Source organism: Schistocerca americana, chromosome 1 (assembly GCF_021461395.2).
Source record: "Schistocerca americana isolate TAMUIC-IGC-003095 chromosome 1, iqSchAmer2.1, whole genome shotgun sequence".
Classification (NCBI taxonomy): Eukaryota; Metazoa; Arthropoda; class Insecta; order Orthoptera; family Acrididae; genus Schistocerca; species Schistocerca americana.
This window is the reverse complement of record NC_060119.1, coordinates 472,453,603-472,481,035: the sequence shown is the minus strand read 5'-3', so window position 1 is coordinate 472,481,035 and position 27,433 is coordinate 472,453,603. Positions and strand designations below refer to the sequence as shown.

Here is a 27,433-nt window from a genome sequence, read left to right as displayed (position 1 = left end):
AAAGTGTCATTTCCAAGCTCTGGCGAAGGTTTCGAGACACAGGAGATGTTCGTCATATTCGTCGTAAGACAGTACAAGGCTGACAAGGAATAACCAATCATCAGCAGGATCGATATTTGGCCCTGACAATCCGGCGAAATCGAATTAATCTTGGAAGACAATTGGATGCAGAACTTGAGCCTGCTTCAGGAGCTGCTGCGCCCAACAAACTATTCATCGGAGGCTCAGAACAGCTGGGCTGTTTGCGAGGCGTCCGGCCGTGTACATCCCGCTCACTCCAGCACAAAGACGGGCCCGTATATACTAGAGTCGGCAGCATCAAAACTGGACCTTAAATGAATGGAGGAATGTGCTCTTCGCAGATGAATCCCGCTTCACTTTGCAACATGATTCTCGTCGCAAATTACTCTGGAGAGAGCCTGGTTGCCGACACAAACCCAAGAACTACGACGAAAGGGATTGTTTTGGTGGTAATGGCGTCTGGTGTTGCCAGGCATCATGTTGAACGGCTGTACGGTGCTGCACATCTTTGTTGATCGCCAGATGAATACTGTAAACGCTCAGAGGTACAGATATCACATTGGTCCACACTTCCTCTTTATGGACGATAACGCCCATCTGCACTGAGCTGCTGCCGCGCGGGATTAGCCGCGCGCTCTAAGGCGCTGCAGTCATGGACTGTGCGGCTGGTCCCGGCGGAGGTTCGAGTCCTCCCTCGGGCATGGGTGTGTGTGTTTGTCCTTAGGATAATTTGGATTAAGTAGTGTGTAAGCTTACGGACTGATGACCTTAGCAGTTAAGTCCCATAAGATTTCACACACACACACACACACTGAGCTGCTCTGGTGAATGAATTTCTTGAAAGTGAAGATATCTGTCGCGTGGACTGGCCGGCGAGGTCTCTGGATCTGAATCCTACAGAACATAAGGGGATGAGTAGGGAGGCGAATTGCACCGCATCAGCCTCCTCACAGCTCACTTTCAGGTCTCCGACCGCTCGTACTGGGGAATGGGCTCGATTGTCAACACAGCTCTTGAATCATCGCGTAGGGAGCATGCTATGTCGCTGTGCTGCGTTTGAAGCATTTTGGTGCAAACATATTCGCAGTCAACAGCTTCTTTTGTAGTGGAAGAGGTTTCCCAGTTGTGTGATTTTCATGCAAATCCGTATTCTAGCTATCACAACTTCTCTAACATCATGTTTCGCGCACTGATGTATGCCATTGTGGTCAAGCTTTAGCTTGTTCAGTAATCCATCTGTCGTCCTGATAAGGCACTGCATCCTCTTCTCGTGATTATGCTTAACTTTTGGACACTAGCATACAATGCCTGCCAAAGAGAAAAGGTTGCTACTATCAAGGTCGAACTGCAACAAGTTAACTTCCTTTTAACGTAGCATTAACCGAACCCCAGGCTTTTCTTTCATTCTACACTACTGGCCATTAAAAATGCTACACCACGAAGACGACGTGCTACAGACGCGAAATTTAACCGACAGGAAGAAGATGCTGTGATATGCAAATGATTAGCTTTTCAGAGCATTCACACAAAGTTGGCGCCGGTGGCGACACCTACAATGTACTGACGAGGAAAGTTTCCAACCGATTTCTCACACACAAACAGCAGTTGACCGGCGTTGCCTGGTGAAACGTTGTTGTGACGCTTCGTGTAAGGAGGAGAAATGCGTACCATCACGTCTCCGACTTCGATAAAGGTCGGATTGTAGCCTATCGCGTTTGCGGTTTATCGCATCGCGATGTTGCTGCTGGTGTTGGTCGAGATCCAATGACTGTTAGCAGAATACGGAATCGGTGGGTTCAGGAGGGTAATACGGAATGCCGTACTGGATCCCAACGGTCTCCTATCACTAGCAGTCGAGATGACAGGCATCTTATCCGCATGGCTGTAAAGTATCGTACAGCCACGTCTCGATCCCTGAGTCAACAGATGGGGACGTTTGCAAGGCTACAACCATCTGCACGAACAGTTCGACGACGTTTGCAGCAGTATGGACTATCAGCTCGGAGACCATGGCTGCGATTACCCTTGACGCTGCATCACAGACAGGAGCGCCTGCGATGGTGTGCTCAACGACGAACCTGGGTGCACGAATGGCAAAACGTCATTTTTTCGGATGTATCCAGGTTCTGTTTACAGATTCATGATGGTGGCATCCGTGTTTGGCGACATCGCGGTGAACGCCCATTGGAAGCATGTATTCGTCATCGCCATACTGGAGTATCACCCGGCGTGATGGCATGGGGTGTCATTGGTTACACGTCTCAGTCACCTCTTGTTCGCATTGACGGCACTTTGAACAGTGGACGTTACATTTTAGATGTGTTACGACCCGTGGCTCTACGCTTCATTCGATCCCTGTGAAAGCCTATATTTCAGCAGGATAATGCACGATCGCACGTTGCACGTCCTGTACGGGCCTTTCTGGACACAGAAAATGTTCGACTGCTGCCCTGGCCAGCACATTCTCCAGATCTCTCACCAATTGAAAACGTCTAGTGAATGGTGGCCGAGCAACTGTCTCGTCACATTACGCCAGTCAGTGCTCTGGATGAACTGTGGTATCGTGTTGAAGCTGCAGGGGCAGCTGTACCTGTACACGCCATCCAAGTTCTGTTTGACTCAATGCCCAGGCGAATCAAGGCCGTTATTACAGCCAGAGGTGGTTGTTCTGGATACTGATTTCTCAGGATCTATGCACCCAAATTGCGTGAAAATGTAATCACATGTCAGTTCTAGTATAATATATTTGTCCAATGAATATCCGTTCATTTACCAAACAGTCTACAATGTCGAGGAACATGCAACCTTGAGGGCACTGGAGGATGTGAGATCATCTGCATTTCTTCTTGGTGTAGCAATTTTAATGGCCAGTAGTGTAGTTAACCGCATGGTATTCTCTTTGTCAGGAAACGGACTGGATTCTAACGTGACGTAAGGGAGTATTTCACCGAATGGGCGCAAGTTTTCGTTTATGGAACACCTGTTCCATCCACTGGTCATATTCTTGCCTTCTCAGTTTTAAAAATTGGCTCAGGTAAAACTCGGCTGACTTTAACTGAAGTATATGACTTCTATAGACCTGTGTTTAGGACGGAGGGAGATTATATGTAAGTGTGTAAGTGTGTGTGTGTGTGTGTGTGTGTGTGTGTGTGTGTGTGTGTGTGTGTGTGTGTGTGTGTGCGCGCGTGTGCGTGTGTGTGGTATTTAAGAAGGCATATGGAAACGTAGGGAATGGTTGAGAAAGACGCTGGACAACAAAAGAGCGGAAACGGAAGAAGTACTTCTCGGGAATCAAGCGTCAAGGTTGTGGCCCCACTTCTGGCGCTCCTTCCTCCACAGAGGGCCGCTTAGGGGAGTCACCCTCGGGATCAAGTCTTGATAAGCGGCTCGCAGGCGTAGCCAAGTTCAGATGGTATGCAAACAGCACGACTCCGTAGAGAGCGTGTACCACTGAAGCTGCTGGAAAAACTCGCTATCTGCGTTCATCCGGCGGCGGTAGTCTCGCTATCCACAGCAGCATCATCCGTATTCGTTACGTTCCGAGCAAATGAACGGCGGGCGCAAGAACAATGACACAACTCAGCTGTTGTGAGACTATGGCTAACTGCACACTTCCGAGGCTTCAAGTCATGGTTGCTTCTTCAGTTCTGTCTCCTTTATCTCAAGCACGATGTTGCACCTGCTACAACAGTCCCTCCACGCACTAACACACACGTCCAAACGGACACGTTTACGCTGATCAACAATCAAATATTTCTCGTGGAAACATATATGAGGTCAAAGATCGCACAGAAATGCCGTGCTGTGGAAAACTACACACATCTCAGTCGATTTTTATGTGCAAACTAAGTGACAACCCCCGCACTGCCCGGGTATTAACTTTGCCAATGTTCTATTAAAAATGAAAACAAAAAACGATCTTTGTTTGTAGTGTACAGTTTTTTTACGCTGAGCGCAGCTGCTTTGCGCGTCTACAACGCGATTTGTAAACGTCTCTATGGCAACGCCGCTTCACAGCTCTACGGACGCCTATAATTTTCGCCTACAGCCATTTGCGCTTCGCAGCTGAAAGCTATCAAAAGCGATGCCAGGTGACAGGGATGTACCAAGTTGATTCGAGCATAGAAGCGTCTCAGCAGTAAACAATAATTAATGATTAAAACTTCATGCGTGTGGCGACATTTCTTTCACACATCTCAGTGTTTATGACGTCTTATTCCCTCAAATATGCGGCGTACAATGAAATATTTGTGTAGGTACATTCAGTGGCATATGCGGATACTGCCTGCGAAACGTGTTGCGAACAGCGTTAGTAGCAAAAAAGAACTAATTCTAAACTTGATACACAGTGCGGCAGGTTTTCACGCATGCCAGTGTTTATGACTTCATATCTCCTGAACTATGACAGGTAACACAAAAATATCCCATGTTGTTGCGATAATTCCTCGACATATTAAAAAACATAAAAACATCTATTAGCACTAACAGGCATACAGATTTTATTATTTTTGTTATTTACATGTTATGACATAGTCACGAAAAAGTTTTCGGCGATCCAGAAAAATATTTGCTTTATTATAATTCCAGTTCTGGATCACAGATAACAAACATTGTGATCCAAGACTGGAATTACAATAAACCAAAAAAATCATTTTTGTTGTTTCATCGTTCAGGCCAAAGAGTGGTTTAACGTAGTTCTCCACGATGGTCTATTCCCTGCAGGTACCTTCATTTCTGCATTACTACTGCAGCCTAAATTCATCTGCATCTGCTTACTGCAATCACATCTCGTTCTCTTCCTTCTAATATTCAGGGATACGCTCTTTCCTCCAATTCCAAATTTAAAAAAAAATTCTCCTCTGTACGATTGAAAGCCTTTTTATTCGTTAATCTCTGGTTGGTTAGTTGTTTCGGAGGAGGGAACCAAACAGCGAGGTCATCGGTCCTTCCGGTTTAGGGAATGATGGGGAAGGAAGTTGGTTGGTTGGTTGTTTTGTGGAAGGAGACCACTCAGCATGGTCATCTGTCTCACCGGATTTGGGAAGGATGGGGAGGGAAGTCGGCATGGCCTTTCAGAGGAACCATCCCGGCATTTGCCTGGAGTGATTTAGGGAAATCACGGAAAACCTAAACCAGGATGGCCGGACGCGGGATTGAACCGTCGTCCTCCCGAATGCGAGTCCAGTGTCTAACCACTGCGCCAGGGAAGGAAGTCGGCCGTGCACGTTCAAAGGAATCATCCCGTCATTTGCCTGAAGCGATTTAGGGAAATCACGGAAAACCTAATTCGGGAGAGCCGGATGCGGGTTTGAATCTTCATCCTCCAAATGCGACTCCAGCGTGATAACCACTACGCTATCTAACTCGGTCGTTAATCTTTCTACCCATCTTACCTTCAGCATTCTTCTCTATTCTCTTTTCGCCTGTTACGTTAACGGCCCACGTTTCGCTTCCATATACGGCTATACTGCAGACACTTTCAGAAAGGAATTCCAAATACAAACTTATATCAGATATTAAAAAATTTCTCCTTTGCATGAAATATTTCCTTGCTATCTTCAGTGTACTTTTTAGATGCTGTTTACTTCTAGTAGCACCGTCAGTTATTTTGCATCTTAAGCAGCGGAACTCATCTACTACTTTTAGTAGCCCACTTCCTAATGTAATACCTCTGACGTCACCTGATGAAATTCGATTACATTCTGTTACAATTTCTATCAATATTCACCTTTTAAACACTTCTCAAGGCATTATCCACTCTGTTCAACTGATCTTCTGAGCCATTTGCTGTCTCTGAGTTTGTCATTTCTTCTGACTGAACTTTATACACCCCTTTCTAAATTTCTCCTTAGTTTCCTTGACTGCTCGCTCCATGTAAATATGCTACTGCATTAGAAAACCCGATGATACCCAGCAGACCGAAACGTATCCTTACTGGGTATTTAACACAATTTATGTAAGTACTTAGAAGTGATGGGACTGGCCTGGGTCCGTTGTTTGTACATCTGGTTTCGTAGCCTTATCAGGGACAGCTCTACAAGTTCTCCCTTGATCGTTTTGCTTACGTCTTGTCGGCTCGTCAAAACATGTTGGCCAAGACGCAGGGCGTGACGCGGCGTTTCGGTGACGCATCGCTGGTCTTCTGGACGTATGTCAAATCTCAGTTCCACATGGTAGAACACATACGAGCGCGTGACGCCCGTCCGTATTTAGGAGGTGGCGCGACAGACATCAGCTGCACTGCTGCACATGCACCCGGAAGTTGCAATACGTTACGGTCAACCTGTCTCGCATAGTGCGCGCATCGCGTAGAACTGGTACGGTTAACATACACACTGAAACTAACACGGGAATGCACATGATGTGCCTTTTTATGCTCTTAGTCTTCAGTCTGTTCTAGTTCATAAGCAGTTACTGTTAGCCACTGTGAGCATGTTAAGTGAGTTGAAACTTCCTGGCGGATTAAAACTGTGTGCCAGACCGAGACTCGAACTCGGGACCTCCTTTCTTTCAAGAGTGCTAGCCCTGCAAGGTTCGCAGGAGAGCTTCTGTAAGTTTGGAAGGTATGAGACGAGGTACTGGCGGAAGTACAGCCGTGAGGACGGGGCGTGAATCGTGCTTGGCTCAGTTGGTAGAGCACTTCCCCACGAAAGGCAAAGGTCCCGAGTTCGAGTCTCGGCCCGGCACACAGTTTTAATCTGCCAGGAAGTTTCATATCAGCGCACACTCCGCTACAGAGTGAAAATCTCAATCTTAAGTGAGTTGCTTATAAATCTAATAACTGTCAAACTCACAGCATAATGAAAATTTCCTTTGGCTCACAGGTCTGGAGCAGGTCTTTCCAGGGATGCGCTTTACGCAGTCACCAGGACCATAGCAAACTGTGTTTATAACAGCAGCGTGGGAGTGCGTAATAAGTTATACAAATTTGTTCCCGTATCACGGAAACTTATCTCCAGCTATGGACTGCTTTTCGAATCAGTATCTACACTGCAACCGTAGCACCTACTGGGAGTTTGTTATGGGAATTTCGATAGGTCATGTACTTTCTTCCTTGCAAATAACTTACGTCGTCCGAGAACGAATGATCAGTTTTCTATTCCAGTATGCAATTGCCAGTGGTCTACCCATGTATGCTACGTACTTTACAGTCCTTCTCCAATGTGCAAATTCCTTTTCGCTTACTGTTGCATATTAAAATATTTACGCCTTTGCAACTCCGTTGGTGTTTTCCCCACAGGCCCCGCGGAAAATCCTCTGGCTGAGCTGTAGCTTTTCTGGTGGTCTTATTCTGATATGGAGAAAGCCCTATGTTAGCAACTAACAGAAGGAAACAGTGAAAATGTAACAGAGTCAGGCCTCTTCGTTAAAGCGACTGCTCGTCAAAATCAGGAAATCCGTGTTCGAGTCCCGATGTGGCATTTTCGTTTTTCACGACATATTCAAAATATTTTTTGTTTCTTCGCACATAATAGAAGGTTTCCTCTGTGAAGTTCGACTAATGTGTTTAGAACTACTTCGCTTAAGACACCGTTGAGTGCGTGGTGGAATGTAGTGTGTGTCATGTTTATATGACTGAACTAGACAGAAGGTCTATTCAACACGAGAAATATGAAGGCGAGAATCTGGGTCATTGGCACCATCTAACGATCTGACGGACAGAAGACCATCAGCAGAAGCACATATCCTCAGACCATTTTTAACAAGGTCGACAGGCTTATCATGTAACTCAGGAGATTAGATTACAGTTTGGTAATGAGAAACTGTACTTCTCATGTTTTAGATGAAATTGCAGTTATGACAATTCATTATTCAAAATGATTTCAACCAACTGCCGCACTAATGAATTAGCCATAGGTTACGGAGGCGGGGAAGTGAGAAAAGAGATCAGTGTTTAACATCCCATCTTCATCTACATACATATTTCACAAGACACTATAAAGTGCATGGCGAAGGATACCATCTACCACTGCTAGTCACTCCCTTTCCTGTTCCACAGGCAAATGGAGCGAGGGAAAAAGAACTACATTATCTGTGTGCTTCCGTACGAGCCCTGATTTCCCTCATCTTTTCTTCGCGGCTCTTACGCGAGACGAATGTTGTTGGAAGTACGATTATTCCGGCTCTCTAAAATTTCTCGATAGGATCGCGAAAAGAACTTTTTGACTTCAGGGAGAACTTATTGCCTTCAGGAATTCCAAGCTGAGATTACGGGAATACTCGCATACCGAACCCATCTGTAAGACATCTGAGTTTAAGGGAACAATCGCATACCGAACCCACCGGGAAGACGTCGACTATGAGGTAATTAGAGAAGAAAAGCGATCTCGAATTGGCAGGTAGTGGGGAAGGCAATCAGCCGTGTGCAATGACACAGTAAAGGCGACGAGTAGTGGGCATGACGCAAAAACTGTGGAGCGCCAACCAACTGCTGCTTGGCCAAGCCCCGCCCAGGACGTAACACGTCACGTCACACAGCGATAGCTCCGGAGCCAATTTAATGTTTTCAGACCCTGACGCTCTGTTGACCGGAGAAGGGAAGGGCGAATCTCGCTCCGTCTCGCTTCTGCACATAACTTCTCTCCAAAATACTCGTGCACAGAAGTCTCACGAAAATACAGACGATTCGAGGATCTTTTTTACTGCAGTCTAGTAAGTGTGTGTAAGAAATGACAGAAGGCGAAGCGAATCCCTAATTTCGCTGTTAAGTAATGATGTCATTCGTCATCCGCTGATCACGTGGCCGTATTACTGACAGCAACAGCGGTGACCTACCTTCAGCGGGTATACGTGATCTTGTTACAAACAAATCTAAATGCATTTAAAAAACCATGAGAAGTGATGTGCAAAAATGAAGTATTAATGGTACAGAACTGTGCTAGTGTCGCTAGTATCGTCACGGGATTTCTCTCTGTTGTTAGGAAATGGCCATCCCCAATTACTGAAGTAACTGCTGACGAAACTAGAAAGATAACACGTCAACAAACTGGTGAAATAAATAGTGGGAGTGACAGCACGTACGGATATGGAATGGTATGAGGAGGTGAGAATAACCAATTTGAGCTTTATTTCATTGTAATAAATTGAGAAACTTGTGCGGTGTTCACAAAAGACGTTACTTACGAAAGACATCTACGACCTATCTACTGTAAGTATTTGTGGGCGTTGTGTATCAATACCTAAAGTGTATAGAGATGGGTGGCAATAGTTTACTTTAATTCCAATGAGAATCTTACGTAAGTGTCTGAACATCTTGGCTGAACGACATTCAAAAAGGATGGTGAGTGTCTTGCAAAAAGAAAACAAATATCCACTGAAGAACGTAGGAAAATGCATCTCTCTTATACGTTGCTCACGTACGAATCGCACAGTAAACGTTAAATTAGTTGCAGCGCACATTCGCTCGTAGAAGCAAATAACATTAAACACGAGATACAATGAGGGATAGTTCTGCCACGAGGTTCACAGCCTTCAATCGTGTAGAGTTTTCCATTTTATTACGAATACATCAAACGTTAGTGACGACTGGCGTATCGTTGTGTCCTCCTTAAAAACAGTGAAATGGTTTGCGGAATTTTTCACGTCGAAGGGTCCCAATTCGTTGATATTTTAGGTAGCTCATTCCTTATTTGAAAAGACCATCACTATTCCCAATTTATGTTAACTCAATAGCTCTGGTGCCCAATTCGAAAAGCAAGAACTTAAGTGCACGCTTCAGGATACGCGCAATCTTAATTCGCAAATTATTCGTGTGTGCAATTGTATATGGATTGGTAATAGGATGAGACCTCGACGGGAGAGCCTGTAGACCGACACACTTCCAGTGTTACATGTCTGGCTGAGAGTCACAGAGAAGCTCTCACAATATCCTGGAGAACTTCCCCTCTTTAACGACATAACGAGGCGGGTTTAGCCTACTGCGATAAGCGTTCGGCAACGCCAATAGTCGCATTCCCCCCGTCTGCTGGAACACCATTCCGAACTGATTTCTGCACGTAAATCGGACTTAAAAATGCCAGTGACAGACGTGTACGCGGTTTTCTCTATTTATTTTACGAGGAACTACTATGCTGCGTTCACGATGCAACTATTTGTAAGAAGTAAAATAAGCATTGTATTTGGGAACGAAAACCGGATTTGAAGTCTTCGGAAATTTTCCTAACAGAATCAGCCCAATGTGGAGATAATTACCGAATTGTGTTGCTCAAATCTGGTTTAACGCCGTCTGCATAACCCGGCTGCAGACGTAACATTATGTATTAACTAGAAGACTAGAGACCTAACGAGGGCGTTACACGATCTTTTTAATCTACCACGTTTTCCAAGGATTTCGTTAAATATACCTGCTTCAGTAACGATCGTATGCTACGTAGAATAGTCGCGAAACAGATGCATGTTTCGACTGTGTTCCTTGTTCGATTCCGAATACGCACATTCGTTTCGACTGAAATATGTTCATCAGTTCAAATGGTTCAAATGGCTCTGAGCACTATGGAACTTAACATCTGAGATCATCAGTCCCCTAGAATTTAGAGTTGCTTAAACCTAACTAATTTAGGGACATTATACACATCCATGCCCGAGGCAGGATTCGAACTTGCGTGCGTAGCGGTCGCGCGGTTCCAGATTGAAGCGCCTAGGACCGCTCGGCCAAACCGGCCGGCCCTATGTCCATCCGTCATTAGTTAGAAAAACACTTTACGATATATAAGAAAGTTCACCTTGTAATGGTTCTTTATTTACGTGACCATTACGGCACTCCAACCCCAGTTCTCGATACCAGTAATATCGTACTACTTTTCTGCGAAGTAACAGACATATTTTTGTGACAATATTCACATTTGGTTTGGCGCGAATGCGCACAGAGCAGTCTTTGTTTCACTTTGCATAAGTTAAGTTGTTATTTCGCTTTATAAAAGAACAGTCAAGTGTTGTGTTTGGTTAAAGTGGAAATTAACTATATGAAGATTGATACACAACTGTTTTCTTGATGATGTGACAATTAAGAAGAAGTATATTTGAATTTACAAGAAGTTTAATAAAAATGTGGATCGTGAACACAAAGTCAAAAATTATTTCTACCATACCATTGTTATGACCTGGGATTGTTTGATCATTAAGAATTTCCTGAAAAACGCATTTGTTAGATTTTCAAATATTGCTAAAATACAGATCTGTACTTTCTAGCATTTAAAGTGAAATCACCCTAGAAACAACAAGATGAGCCATACAAAACTTCGACGAAATCTACGTGGGAATCCATTCAAGATAAGTGCCAAAATTAATGACTTTTCTACAGTGACTTCATTATTTCCATTCTGACGATACCATCCACAGTCAATAACTTTGTTGTTGCCCGATAAAGCCAACGTATGCTGCGTGAGCAACATTATTAATCTGATTTCTAACCCACTTTGCAAGTGGTGGTACTATTAGAACCTTCACGTTTTTACCTACTCTCCTTAAGGACACTTTTTGACTGTGTGAGAACAATAAACAACGAAGGAAAACTGCACGTATGATTTAATGACGCACTTCCAGAACGCACAGTCTGTACTTAAGACCAACGTTCCTTTATAGCGGAAATCTTGGACATGCCGATACCAGCCGCCTGCTTCACGTAATCAAGCTGGCGCACATAAACAACTCACCTAAATATAATATGCGAGAAATATGCCCCGTAAGAAGGATTACTGTTACTCCCGTGAAAATACGTTCACTGCCTTCGGCGGCTCACAAGCAGACTGCGACAACCCAATCTGAACTAGACCTCGGGCTCAGCTGCAGATCAGTCTGTCACTATTACGTATCGGTAAGTTCAATACACCCCAATGAAATATATGCTCCCATGCACACTGCCGGCGTCATTTCGCCACGACGAGGACGCAGAGGGAAGAGGCGGTGCAATACCTGTCCCTTGGCGGGGGCGGCGGCGCGCAGGACGCAGTAGTGGGTGAAGAAGCTGCCGTAGGAGCGCGGGCAGCGCGGCAGCACGGGCACCAGCTCGAGCGCGGACGGGCCCTTGTCGGCCATCGCTGCCTGCGGACTGGACGCCCGGCGCGCCGGCGGCCGCTGCCGGCTTATCTCGCGCGTCACACGTAATCTCCCTCCGCTCTCCTCTCCTAGACAGCCTACAGCCGTGCACCAGCTCCTCCCCCGCAGGACACCAATAACAACCGGAGCGTGGACCAGTCCGATGCGATGAGGGCAATACGTACAGCTCCACAGTCACGTAGCCGTGAGCACGTCCTGTCGACAGCGCGCTGCCGACCGACCGCTGAGCTAGCTACCCTCTACAAAATTCGTCACTGAATGTCAGTACTGCAGCGCTGTCACGACTATTTAGATTTAGGTAAGCTTTTGACAATGTTGACTGGTATACACTACATCTACACCTACATCCATACTCCGCAAGCCACCTGACGGTGTGTGGCGGAGGGTACCTTGAGTACCTCTATCGGTTCTCCCTTCTATTCCAGTCTCGTATTGTTCGTGGAAAGGATTGTCGGTATGCTTCTGTGTGGGCTCTAATCTCTCTGATTTTATCCTCATGGTCTCTTCGCGAGATATACGTAGGAGGGAGCAATATACTGCTTGACTCTTCGGTGAAGGTACGTTCTCGAAACTTCAACATAAGCCCGTACCGAGCTACTGAGCGCCTCTCCTGCAGAGTCTTCCACTGGAGTTTATCTATCATCTCCGTAACGCTTTCGCGATTACTAAATGATCCTGTAACGAAGCGCGCTGCTCTCAGTTGGATCTTCTCTATCTCTTCTATCAACCCTATCTGGTACGGATCCCACACTGCTGAGCAGTATTCAAGCAGTGAGCGAACAAGCGTACTGTAACCTACTTCCTTTGTTTTCGGATTGCGTTTCCTTAGGATTCTTCCAATGAATCTCAGTCTGGCATCTGCTTTACCGACGATCAACTTCATATGATCATTCCATTTTAAATCACTCCTAATGCGTACTCCCAGATAATTTATGGAATTAACTGCTTCCAGTTGCTGACCTGCTATATTGTAGCTAAATGATAAGGAATCTTTCTTTCTATGTATTCGCAGCAAATTATACTTGTCTACATTGAGATTCAATTGCGATTCCCTGCACCATGCGTCAATTCGCTGCAGATCCTCCTACATTTCAGTACAATTTTCCATTGTTACAACCTCTCGATACACCACAGCATCATCTGCAAAAAGCCTCAGTGAACTTCCGATGTCATCCACCAGGTCATTTATGTATATTGTTAATAGCAACGGTCCGATGACTCTCCCCTGCAGCACACCTGAAATCACTCTTACTTCGGAAGACTTCTCTCCATTGAGAATGACATGCTGCGTTCTGTTATCTAGGAACTCTTCAATCCAATCACACAATTGGTCTGATAGTCCATATGCTCTTACTTTCTTCATTAAACGACTGTGGTGAACTCTATCGAACGCCTTGCGGAAGTCAAGAAACACGGCATCTACCTGTGAACACGTGTCTATGGCCCTCTGTGTCTCGTGGACGAATAGCGAGAGCTGGGTTTCACATGACCGTCTTTTTCGAAACCCATGCTGATTCCTACAGAGTAGATTTCTAGTCTCCAGAGAAGTCATTATACTCGAACATAATACGTGTTCCAAAACACTGTAGGGAATCCCGAAGGTAGCGCGGATAAAATACAGGGAATGGACGGTTATTTGCAAGTGATACAGAAGCCAGACTGCAGTTATGCGGTACAAAGGGATTAAAGACGTCAGCTGCCAATGGGCATTGATTTATATCAATGGGGCAAGTTGAAAATTTGTGCCCGACCGGATTTGGAACCCGTGTCTTCTGCTGACTAGGCAGATGCATTGAGCACTAAGATGTCTGGACACAGTGATCACCACAAGCGTACAGCCAACTCACCACGCCTCCCGTCAGACCCAAATTCTCAACTTACACTACGCACTGTTGATTGGCTGGTTGATTTGGGGGGAGGGGACCAAACAGCGACGTCATCGGTCCCATCGGATTAGCGAAGGATGGAGAAGGAAGTCGACCGTGTCCTTTCAAAGGAACCATCCCGGCATTTGCCTGAAGCGATTTAGGGAAATCACGGATCATGATATACTGGACGCGGGTTTGAACCGTCGTCCTCCCTCCTCCCGAATGCGAGTCCAGTGCACTAAACTCGCTCGTTCGCACTGTCGATGTTGCTCATTAGCGTCATTACTTGCGGAATCTCGCCGATTTCCACGAGATATCGAGTTTGGTGTGCATCTGCGCTAGCGGGATCATTGGGCATATCTCCGCGTATATATAACGGAAACAGTGAGGGGTTTTGAAAGAAGTTCAGGGAGAAGCAACAAAAACTTTTAGCTCTGGCAATTACATTGCAATTATATCAGATAGCACACGACTCGAAAGGGCAGTTGAACTGAGTGGACAGTGTACTCAAAAAGAGGATGTAATATGAACATTAACAAAACTAAAACAACGGTAACTGAATGTAGTCGAATTACATTGCGTTTTGCGAAGACAATTATATTAGGAAATAGAGTCATTAAAGAAAAAAGTACTTAAAATAATAAAATTCGGATCTTCCTACACGCTGACCGCTCGACTACGATGATTACGTAATTTCTTACTTAACTTCACAAAATACTGAACCAAATTAACGGTCCCAGATCCGGAGACTGACCCCCCCATCCACCCACCACCCGCACACAAGATCAGGCTACTGAACAATCAATATTGTATAACGTTAATTCATATTATTATTACCGAGCGAGGTGGCACAGTGATTAGCACACAGGTCTCGCATTCGAGAGGACGCCCATCCTAATTTAGGTTATCCGTGATTTTCCTAAATCGCTTCAGGCAAATGGCGGGATGGCTCATCTGAAAGGGCACGATAGGCTTCTTTCCCGTCCTTCCCTAAACCGATGGGACCGATGACCTCGCTGTTCGGTCTCCTCCCCCTCGCCCCCCCCCCCCCCCCCCCATCAACCAACACAATATTATTATTATTATTATAACCAACCAAAACGCTATATACATACAAATAATTTGTTTATATACAGAGTGAAAGACGGCAGAAAAGGGATCAAAACGAGCGGTAAACATTGTACACGGTTTGCTGACGATATCAGGAATTTTAGCACATTCTGGAAAGGCCATGAGCTCTCCGACGTTTCGGACAACCACAAACTGAAAATACATTGAAACTAAACTAAAACAATGGTGATAGATAAATTGAACGTACAAGTTACGACAAACATTGAGGTACGAAATAAACTACTGGTGCAAGTAAGTTAGTTTTGCTACTCGGGAAGTACATGAACTCATAACAACTGAAATAAGAGTAATTCATTAACAAGCAACCACCTCAATACGGAAACACGAACGAAATTCATCAAGAGACTTATTGCGACCATTTCAAGCTATATTTGTGAAGGGTGGACTCTGCAGAAACAAGGAAACACAAGATTGGAACCTCTGGCAATGCGAGTATTGAAAAGAGCCACAAACACATCTTGGAATGAAAGAAAATCGATCGAAAAAATGCTAAAAGAAATCGAAGAGCTAAGCACAATGATTAAAGCGATATAGAAAAAAAAGCAGATTAGTTGGGCCACCTAACCCAAGGGAAAATCCTTGGGAAAAATCGGTACGAAGCCCCAGAGCATTCAGATTACAAATTGCTTTCAGTGGAATGAATTACAGCAACTACAACAAAACAGTAAAAACGGCGACGTACAGAGAAGGACAGCCACGTCATCAAGGTGCTGCCTTTGGTGTCTGATGATGATGACAATTACCCATAGTAATTTTAGTTTATAACAAAGACAACAGATCACGGCAAAAGTGTCCGGACACCTATATGAAATGCAGAAATGACCATTATCACGAGGAACGGACCATGAGAAGGAGAGCATTGTGTTGGCAGTAAGAAACCAGTATTAGGAGCTGAGTGACTTCGAAAGCGGCCAAGCGTTTGGACGTCACCTCAGTAACAGATCATTCGTCAGAAACACTGCAACGCTTCTTAAGCTGCCCAAGTCGACTGACTGTGATGTGATGCGATTGCAAAGTGGAAACGTGGAGGAGCAACCACAGACAAACCAAGACCAGACAGACCTCAAGCACTGATGGACAGGGACCATCTAGCAATTCGGAGAGTGGCTGTACAAAATTGCATGAAATCTGCGGAAGGAATGACTCGTGAGTCCCAAAGCGCTACAAGCAGACCAACCAGCACAATGGCTGTGTGTTGGGAGTTAAAAAGAGTGGACTACAATGGTCGAGCACGTTCCTTTAGTCAGCGTTAATGATGCGATGTAAAGAGTGACGCCAATGGACAGTGGATGAGTGGAAACGGGCGATTTCGAATGAAGAATGACGCTATACCCTGTGGAAATCCGACGGAAATTTTCGGGTTGTCGACTGCCTCGAGAACGTTACCTGCCATCATGTGTAGTGTCAACAGTGAAGTATGACGGAGGTGGCGTTACCATTATGGGGGCGTTTTACGACGTTACTGTTTGGTCCCTTTACTGCGCTTAAATTTTCTCCATACAGAGATCATTAGACGCGAAGCACTACCTCAGCTGGAAAAAAAAAAAAAATTAAAAATGGAAGAATAAAGGGAGCCATACTCAAGGGCCGACCCCGGACGTTCAGATGAAGCGATTCAGGGAAATCACCATCATCAATGTCGATTTCATCATCACTGTCGGCGTCAATGATGCTCAAATGCACTCTTGCTGTTTCTCTGATGTACAATGTTATTTCCCTGGCCTCTCTCTCTCTAATGGGACCGATGATAAAATCTTAAGCTGTAACTGAGCGGTACGTGGAGGATTACTCGCGAGTCTTCTTTTACAATAATAGTCATTTAATAAGGCAATAAACCTCCTCCCATGAACCATGGACCTTGCCGTTGGTGGGGAGGCTTGCGTGCCTCAGTGATACAGATAGCCGTACCGTAGGTGCAACCACAACGGAGGGGTATTTGTTGAGAGGCCAGACAAATGGGTGGTTCCTGAAGAGGGGCAGCAGCCTTTTCAGTAGTTGCAGGGGCAACAGTCTGGATGACTGACTGATCTGGCCTTGCAACAATAACCAAAACGGCCTTGCTGTGCTGGTACTGCGAACGGCTGAAAGCAAGGGGAAACTACGGCCGTAATTTTTCCCAAGGGCATGCAGCTTTACTGTATGGATAAATGATGATGGCGTCCTCATGGGTAAAATATTCCAGAGGTAAAATAGTCCCCCATTCGGATCTCCGGGCGGGGACTACTCAAGAGGATGTCGTTATCAGGAGAAAGGAAACTGGCGTTCTACGGATCGGAGCGTGGAATGTTAGATCACTTAATCGGGCAGGTAGGTCAGAAAATTTAAAAATGGAAATGGATAGGTTAAAGTTAGATATAGTGGGAATTAGTGAAGTTCGGTGGCAGGAGGAACAAGACTTCTGGTCAGGTGACTACAGGGTTATAAACACAAAATCAAATAGGGGTAATGCAGGAGTAGGTTTAATAATGAATAGGAAAATAGGAATGCGGGTAAGCTACTACAAACAGCATAGTGAACGCATTATAGTGGCCAAGATAGATACGAAGCCCGCACCTACTACAGTAGTACAAGTTTATATGCCAACTAGCTCTGCAGATGACGAAGAAATTGAAGAAATGTATGATGAAATAAAAGAAATTATTCAGATAGTAAAGGGTGACGAAAATTTAATAGTCATGGGAGACCGGAATTCGGTAGTAGGAAAAGGGAGAGATTGAAACGTAGTAGGTGAATATGGATTGGGGCTAAGAAATGAAAGAGGAAGCTGCCTGGTAGAATTTTGCACAGAACACAACTTAATCATAGCCAACACTTGGTTTAAGAATCATGAAAGGAGGTTGTATACATGGAAGAACCCTGGAGATACTAAAAGGTATCAGATAGATTATATAATGGCAAGACAGAGATTTAGGAACCAGGTTTTAAATTGTAAGACATTTCCAGGGGCAGATGTGGATTCTGACCACAATCTATTGGTTATGAACTGTAGATTAAAACTGAAGAAACTGCAAAAAGGTGGGAACTTAAAGAGATGGGACCTGGATAATCTGAAAGAACCAGAGGTTGTACAGAGTTTCAGGGAGAGCATAAGGGAACAATTGACAGGAATGGGGGAAAGAAATACAGTAGAAGAAGAATGGGTAGCTTTGAGGGATGAAGTAGTGAAGGTAGCAGAGGATCAAGTAGGTAAAAAGACGAGGGCCAGTAGAAATCCTTGGGTAACAGAAGAAATATTGAATTTAATTGATGAAAGGAGAAAATATAAAAATGCAGTAAATGAAGCAGGCAAAAAGGAATACAAACGTCTCCAAAACAAAATTGACAGGAAGTGCAAAATGGCTAAGCAGGGATGGCTGGAGGACAAATGTAAGAATGTAGAGGCTTATCTCACTAGGGGTAAGATAGATACTGCCTACAGGAAAATTAAAGAGACCTTTGGAGAACAGAGAACCACTTGTATGAATATCAAGAACTCAGATGGAAACCCAGTTCTAAGCAAAGAAGGGAAAGCAGAAAGGTGGAATGAGTATATAGAGGGTCTATACAAGGGCGATGCACTTGAGGACAATATTATGGAAGTGGAAGAGGATGTACATGAAGATGAAATGGGAGATACGATACTGCGTGAAGAGTTTGACAGAGCACTGAAAGACCTGAGTCGAAACAAGGCCCCTGGAGTAGACAACATTCCATTTGAACTACTGACGACCTTGGGAGAGCCAGTCCTGACAAAACTCTACCATCTGGTGAGCAAGATGTATGAAACAGGCGAAATACCCTCAGACTTCAAGAAGAATATAATAATTCCAATCCCAAAGAAAGCAGGTGTTGACAGATGTGAAAATTACCGAACAATCAGTTTAATAAGCCACAGCGGCAAAATACTAATACGAATTCTTTACAGACGAATGGAAAAACTGGTAGAAGCCGACCTCGGGAAAGATCAGTTTGGATTCCGTAGAAATACTGGAACACGTGAGGCAATACTAACCTTACGACTTATCTTAGAAGAAAGATTAAGGAAAGGCAAACCTACGTTTCTAGCATTTGTAGACTTAGAGAAAGCTTTTGACATTGTTGACTGGAATACTCTCTTTCAAATTCTGAAGGTGGCAGGGGTAAAATACAGGGAGCGAAAGGCTATTTACAATTTGTACAGAAACCAGATGGTAGTAAGAGTCGAGGGACATGAAAGGGAAGCAGTGGTTGGGAAGGGAGTGAGGCAGGATTGTAGCCTCTCCCTGATGCTGTTCAATCTGTATATTGAGCAAGCAGTAAAGGAAACAAAAGAAAAGTTCGGAGTAGGTATTAAAATCCATGGAGAAGAAATAAAAACTTTGAGGTTCGCCGCTGACATTGTAATTCTGTCAGAGACAGCAAAGGAATTAGAAGAGCAGTTGAACGGAATGGACAGTGTCATGAAAGGAGGGTATAAGATGAATATCAACAAAAGCAAAACGAGGATAATGGAATGTAGTCGAATAAAGTCGGGTGATGCTGAGGGAATTAGATTAGGAAATGAGACAATTAATGTAGTAAAGGAGTTTTGCTATTTGGGGAGCAAAATAACTGATGATGGTTGAAGTAGAGAGGATATAAAATGTAGACTGGCTGTGGCAAGGAAAGCATTTCTGAAGAAGAGAAATTTGTTAACATCCGGTATTGATTTAAGTGTCAGGAAGTCATTTCTGAAAGTATTTGTATGGAGTGTAGCCATGAATGCAAGTGAAACATGGACGATAAATAGTTTGGACGAGAAGAGAATAGAAGCTTTCGAAATGTGGTGCTACAGAAGAATGCTGAAGATTAGATGGGTAGATCACATAACTAATGAGGAGGTGTTGAATAGGATTGGGAAGAAGAGAAGTTTGTGGCACAACTTGACCAGAAGAAGAGATCGGTTGGTCGGACATGTTCTTAGGCATCAAGGGATCACCAATTTAGTATTGGAGGGCAGCGTGGAGGGTAAAAATCGTAGAGGGAGACCAAGAGATGAATACACTAAGCAGATTCAGAAGGTTGTAGGATGCAGTAGGTACTGGGAGATGAAGAAGCTTGCACAGGATAGAGTAGCATGGAGAGCTGCATCAAACCAGTCTCAGGACTGAAGACCACAACAACAACAAGGCAATAAAGTAATATAGTTAGCAGTTACAAAGTAGTCTTGGATTACCCAACGCTCCGTGTGGTACTTAATGAATATCAACGTTATTAAGGTACCTCAAACTGGTACTAGGATATCGAAGGCCGCACAGTACATAATGCAGATTAAATTGAAGAAATATTTTTAATAAGAAAAATTAAGAGCGTTTCATCCATATTTTTCTAGAAAGAATCCTGTAGCGGCAAGTTTTAAAGATGCCTGCTTTTTTTTACGGGTCGCTTCACGACCTCCAACTCTTTTATAACGTAGTAGCCTCGTACTGCATTTACGACGGCATCTCTCAACACGATAACCTCAGCATCTACGTGGAAACGAGGCCACCTATAATTACACTGGTGTATCCGCTATCACATTGCGGGATTTCCAACAGAGACTCATCCCAGCGCAAAGCAAATCCTGATACACGGGCGTGTCGATCCCTAGTATGAATTTCTTCTACATGCATTCTGACCACACACAACAGAATATCTGATCACATTCTACTTCTAGAAAAGTCGTCGCAAAAAAAGTTTCCTGGTACTATTATTCGAAAATACTCGACTTGGGTAGTGGCTTTAATTCGATTACAACGTAACTTTTTCCTCTACAATATTTTGGAAAATAACGCAGAATCGCATCCCGGTCAGTTTCCACGTAAACCTGTTAACGTGTGTCCCAGAGCCACATCTGAAACACTCTTGAAGAGTAATACTCACCTCCGTCGCTCGGGACCCTACGGCTCAAGCAATCTTCCGACTTTTACGTGCACATCCTTCTCGTAATTCAATGATAGCCTGAAAATTTATGAGCGCGAGATAACATCGGAAGGACGCAAACAGGGATGTAAATCAGCCCCTACTGGTCTAACACGTGTCGCTGATAGACTACACGTATCTCAGCCTCCAGTTCACTCCATGTGAACACGAATTCTACGGAACGAGTTTTACTTTTTTCCTCCACCTGACTATCCCCAGTGTGTTGATAACGGGTAGGTTAAATATGTCGTGCGCGTCTGTTGTGTGGGATACCATATAAATTTCACTTTCATCTAAGCCTTAACTGTAGTCGTGGGTCCAGTGCACCATGTTCAGTTTTGAATGTGTGTGAAAAACATAACGGGGACCACAGCTCTCCCCGGCGCTCCAACTCCAACTTTTAGGTACCTTCCGGCACTAAGTTGAAAATCACATGTCTGACAGGCGTGTTTCACTCACGGTTCCTAAGGCCAGCATCGGATTACGCGTAGGCCTACTGCAACAAACACTACAGATATGCCACTTACTTGCTTTTTCGTTATTTCTCCAGTTTTATTGTTTTATTTCAGATAGAGTAATCGGAAATGATATATGATGTATTACAGCAATGGTTGAATATCGAACACCTGTGAATAATCATCTTCTGGCCACAAATTCAGATAATGTGTTTTCAGACAATGACGAAGAATTTCTGTCGTGATCACAACTCTCAAACGTCTGACAGCGAAGAGATTCAAGATAAAGCTGAAGTGAATGAAGGAATATTATTATTAGGGAAAAAATTGATTCACACGTGCTATAAAGCATATCCTGCAAGAAACGCTCGTGTCAGAAGCCATAATACAGGGTGAGACAAAAAGGACTTTACAACTACGAAATGATGCAGAAATGTATTGAGATAACTTACAGAATCGGTAGATGTGTCATTTTGTAGCAAACAACCTCACGTTTCACATAAAAGTGTCAAGTGTGATTTGGTTTCAATGTTATTACCATTTTCGATGCGGCAAACATACCACCTGTTATCAATTTCTTCCCATACACGTTGCAGGAGCCGGCCGTTCTAGTCGAGCGGTTCTAGGGGCTTCAGTCTGGAACCGCGCTGCTGCTACGGTCGCAGGTTCGAATCCTGCCTCGGGCATGGATGTGTGTGCTGTCCTTAGGTTAGTTAGGTTTAAGTAGATCTACGTCTAGGGGACTGATGACCCCAGAAGTTAAGTCCCATAGTGCTTACAGCCATTTCAACCATTTGATGTTGGATTTGGCAATCTATATTATTAGTGAGGACTGGAATTAATGTCATTTTTTAAACTATGCGTACCTCTCACACGTTTAAACGGCGAACCGCCAAGGTGGATTCTAGCCCATTTTAGGGGTCCGTACCTCAATCGGTAAAACGGTAGTGTTATAGGATCACTTAGGTGTCTGTCCGTTTGTTAAGAACCAGTTTCCTCATGAGTCGATGGAGGGATCAAGTTGAAATTTATGTCAAATACAAAGGTCTACGGTCCCTTAGCGGTAAGGGTCACATATTTCGATACTCGCGAACTCATTCATTAAAAACTATAGATGAATTACCTATATACACAATTAAGTTTGTAAGGAACTGTCATGGCGCAAGTCATACTGGACTTGTCCGATTTCTTAAAATATTACGTTTTACATAAGACAAGCCTCCACAGCGAGAAGCGCGAGGGGCCAGCACATGGGCGGGGCCACGTAGTGACATAAAGGCGCCCGGTAGCACCACCTCCCGGTAACGACACACATTCCGCGCCGGCTTCGAGCGTCGCGTCTGTTTCCATTTTACCTTTCTGCCGGCTTTCTTCGCCGCCGCCATTGTTCGTCCTCGCAATAAAAGCGCGCCGCCCCCGCGTCTCGAATTCGGCATTAAAGCGCGGGTCACGTTGCGAGCAGTTGCAATAAACGGCCCTTAATACCGCCAGTTAAAAGCGTCGTTAGCACATGAATGCCGCGCCGGGCAGCCCTGTTTCCGTCACAGCCTTCGCCCGCCTCTGCGCTCACCTCGCTCTAGCACGATTCGCAGAACTCGGCCAAAAGCCAGCACAGCGGCCCATAAATACAGCAGACTTGCAACGCTACTCTACAACAAGATACAACTGTCATAACTGCGACTGCTTCAGGCTTATGTTCGAAATAATTCGAGGAAGAAAAAAGCAGGCAGAGAGAGGACGAGAAGACAGATTCTCTGTCAATACTCAGCACGTAATCTAATGGATAGAAATAAGGTGATACGTACCTCAGAAATCAGTGGTTGGGCTCATTTTTACCCTATATAGTCGCCTTGCAAGTAACTTCACCGAGTGTGACTGTCGGTAATTTGTGTATATCTATCATTTTCCCCTTTATCTGTTCCATTTGCCTGCTAGAGTGGGGAGAATACCCACTGATAAGATCCGTAAAACCTCTTCTCCGGATCTCGTCAGGGTCCGTGAATGACGCCTAAAACTCCGTAATTCGTCTAACTTCGCCAGCTGCCACCATCGTATGTTATATGCATTTCCTTACACTTCTCAGTCAGGAATCTGCCTTTTTCACATCTAAATTTGTTCTTTATCCACTCCAAACACCTCCACACGTATGAAACGATATTTAGCAGTTGCGACTGGTTACCAGTCGTGTAATTCAACAACAATTAGCCTTTCTGGCTCTTATACCTACAGCACAGGTACATACGTAACACCCACTGTACAGAGCATAGCTCAAGATACTTTTTTTTTTTTTAACCAGTGCCAGCTTTCCTGTTACAGTCGCAAATGAAGCAAGCTAAACATGATTGTATGCCTTTATATAACCGCTAACTATCTTGTTTTTTCTTTACTCTACATACAAATCGTGAACAGTCAGGGTTCTATGATTTATATTCTCCCTACATAACGGCAAGTCTCAGTGAGCAAAGGGCCAAACTACTGCCCATACCTTGTAAAGGAGCTGCTTGAACCGCAAGTGCGTAGTGGGTAGAGTTGCCAACCATCCCGATATGTCGGGACCGTCATCGCTATGGACTTTCTTGTCGCGACAAGAATTTTGTACCGATTTTGCAAAATACTGTTAGGAGCTTGGCTCAGGTACTGGCGTAACGCCATCTGTTAGCGCAAGATGTAAATGCAGCCTCAGTCAGTTTTATTCATATGAACAAATTTATGTTGAGGGGGTCGTCTCAAAGATGGTGTTGCATGTTAGTATCGCGCATCGACGATGCAAGAACCTTGCAGATCTAGCGCCACCATTCGAGAAAATACCAGATTTCTCCAGTAGTACGGGGCTGGAATTATTTAAGCAGCGCCACGCGGAAGAATCGGGCAGTTCCCATTTGAATAGCGATCTGATACGACGATTCTTGCTAAAGGTAATACGAAAAACGAGTTCGAAGTTTTTACTGTGGGTATATAGAGCGTGAAGTATATATTGACGTGTACTTCGATGACTAAAGTGTTAGTGTCGACTGTTTACCGTCTAACAACCTTATCATATCTTACGAAAATGCCTAAGGATGGAGACAGAAGGTGTCACTTTTTTATTCCCGCACACAATGCCACAGTGGAAAGAGTATTTTCGCTGATGTTGGCCCAGTGGAACGATAAAAGAAATCGACTGCTGCCGGGGGCGGTACAATCAATCTTACAGTGCCAGCTTATTTACAAGCTGACTTGCATGAAGTTTTATAAATACGTAAAACAGAAAAAAGTCTCGCTGAAAAAGGTGGAGTCCCCCGAAAAACACGAAGAAAAACACGAAGCACCAATTACTTCTGCGGCAACAAGTTCCAAGTAACTGTGTTATAAATAAAAAGTAATTATATTAAATAAAATTTTAATTCATTTCTATACCCCCATCTCAGAGTGTTCCGACAAGGTGCCAGCTGGATACAGCAATCCTAATAGTGACAATTTTAGCATCAACCTGACAACATCGAACGCTAAGTTCAGCCAAAGCAAATTACTAAATCGTTGACGAAACAGCATAGGGTCTGCTCTTTAACTGCTGCAGAACGAGATGGGATCACGACCAAAAAACTGCAAGAAAAGGAGGCACGGGTCCTCACAGAAGGACTACAGCACCAGAAAGTCGAAGGATTGTTCGATTACCCCCGACGAAATGACGGGTGACACGAGCTGAAATCCAGGTTGACGTTGCAAGCAGTATGTCATAACGAACCCTCGGGAACAAATTCCTGAAGCAGGGTTGAGATTTCGAGTTGTCCTGCATTGTTCACCGCTGACACCATACCACAAAAAACCGCGACTTCGAAGGTGTAAAGCCAGAGTAAAAAATTCAGTGGCGTTCGGTGGTGTTCAGCGACGAGTCTCGATTCTGTTTGTGGCGATCACATCGACGTCAACATGTACGTAGAGTCCTGGTAAAAGATCAAAGTAAGCAGTTATTCTAGAGAGCCATACATCTCAAACTCCTAGAATCGTCGTCAGGGGGAGCTGTTCGATGTCAAAAGGAGGATGAGTTGGTAACTGTTCAAGAGAATATGAATGATCAACAATATCTGGCAAGATCGCCAAACCCTATTCTCATACTTTTCCTGGCTGAGGTAGAAAATGGATAATGCAAAAATTCGGATTTCGGCTCACACCGCAAATGCATCGACGAACGCACGGATCCTCGATGGCCTGTCCGGTTGATGATTCGATTCGTCACCAATAGAAAACGTGTGGGCTGCGATGGGAAGACGTATACTCCCATACCAGCCCCGACCCAGCACTATTTATGACCTGACGGAGCATGTGTTTTTGGGACAGCTAGGGTTCCAGGTCCAAAACACAGAAAATCTGGACTGGGCGTTGTATTTAGCCTGGCATTTTGCCTTAAAAACTGCACTACCTAATTTAAACGGTAATAGAATCAGTAGCGAATTTTCATTCGTTTATTAATAATTAATTACAATCAATTTTTTTGCGATATCAAGCTTAATCGTGCTTAAACTAAAAAGTAATCAGTCAACAGTTTAATAATTCGTCAGTTGTGACAGCAACTAACAGTCCAGTTTTGTTAACCGCTTTGCCTTCTTGCTAACATACTCTTATCCCAAAATAAACTAAAGGTACTTCATTAAACAATATAAAAAAATTTATCTACTCTTCCTGGGCGGACAACGAAATTATATTTTCGATTAGACATAACTAAACAACAATACTAAGTAGTTAAGTAGTAATATTTCTCTTTTGAATCCACTTTATCAATAACATTTTTATCTAGGAAACCTTTTCGTGAAACATCTGACAGGATTATTTTAAATTACAGAATCCGAGCCTAGGAAGAAACACATAAGGCATAGAAATGGCATTAGTTCGTATGTCCACATATCTAACCGTAAATCTCCTCATTCCTCCTACATTTATTCCTCACGAAGTTAGCTTGGAACGGGCCTTCTCTACTTCGTCGCTATACAGCTTAACAAAAAGCCGGACATGGCAACCCTTGGGATAGCAAGAAATTCCTCAAGATGACATCTGGAGCTTATTTACTTCCTTGCCACAACGAAGAGCTCTCTGTTTATACTGGTAATGATGGTGATGAATGGTGGAATGAAAATATTATTATTATATATATTGTGAGCATCTCCACGAAGTCTGACAAAGTCGGCCGCGGTGGTCTCGCGGTTCTAGGCGCGCAGTCCGGAACCGTGCGACTGCTACAGTCGAATCCTGGCTCGGGCATGGATGTGTGTGATGTCCTTAGGTTAGTTAGGTTTAAGTAGCTCTAAGTTCTAGGGGACTGATGACCACAGCTGTTAAGTCCCATAGTGCTCAGAGCCATTTGAACCACTTTGAAGTCTGACAAATATAAGACTACTGCTTCATGCTGTAACATTTTCTATTTCCGTCAATGATCCCCTTCCTCCATGAGAAACTGCAGATGGTTTAACAAGAACTGAGTACAGTTTGATGATCAAGAACTATTTCACTGTACTCTTGAGGGTCACGTAACGGCGATGAAAATTTCTTTCGATGCTTGAGAACGATTACTAAGTGAAAAAGAGTCTATGAGTGAACTCAAGACAATTCTTATTTCCATTAACTGACTACGCTGCACAAGCAGAAAACAGTATCGCAGGTCGTTTCTAAATAATCTAATTGCGTTGACCCCACCTAAGGGCAAATCCTGTGTCACATAATCGACAGTCGTTTCGTATATCCAAGGAACTTGCAATGACGTGTACATACATACGGCATATACTGGAACCGTACGATAAATCTATAGAACAGATGCTATTTTCAGCTGGTACTTGCTGCTCGTTAATTGAATTGTGAACCACCAGCACCGGCCGAGCGTGCAGTTGGGGTGGCTGTGCTCCATCGGTCCTCTGTTTGGACACTATTCTTGTCGCTCGTTGTAATGCATGTCGGCCGAGTGTATAATGATGTTCAAATTACAACGTCCACGGTCGTCGCTCTCATTATAATGCGAGACAAAAAGACTCGCAACTA

The 27,433-nt window shown here is 44.2% G+C and overlaps 1 protein-coding gene across 4 annotated transcripts in view; it reads right to left on the bottom strand.

The window, feature by feature from the left end:
• The window catches only part of LOC124603631 (kinase D-interacting substrate of 220 kDa B), a 388,427-nt gene that overhangs the window by 160,557 nt on the left and 200,437 nt on the right, over positions 1-27,433 (bottom strand). The window contains exon 1 of one of the 4 annotated variants that reach the window (XM_047136414.1): positions 11,932-12,055. The exons of the other annotated variants lie outside the window; for them this stretch is intronic. Within the exon in view, the coding sequence (XP_046992370.1) occupies positions 11,932-12,054 (123 nt within the window). The 5' untranslated portion in view covers position 12,055. Of the gene's footprint in view, positions 1-11,931; positions 12,056-27,433 lie in introns of those variants that run through there. 4 annotated transcript variants of the gene reach the window in all.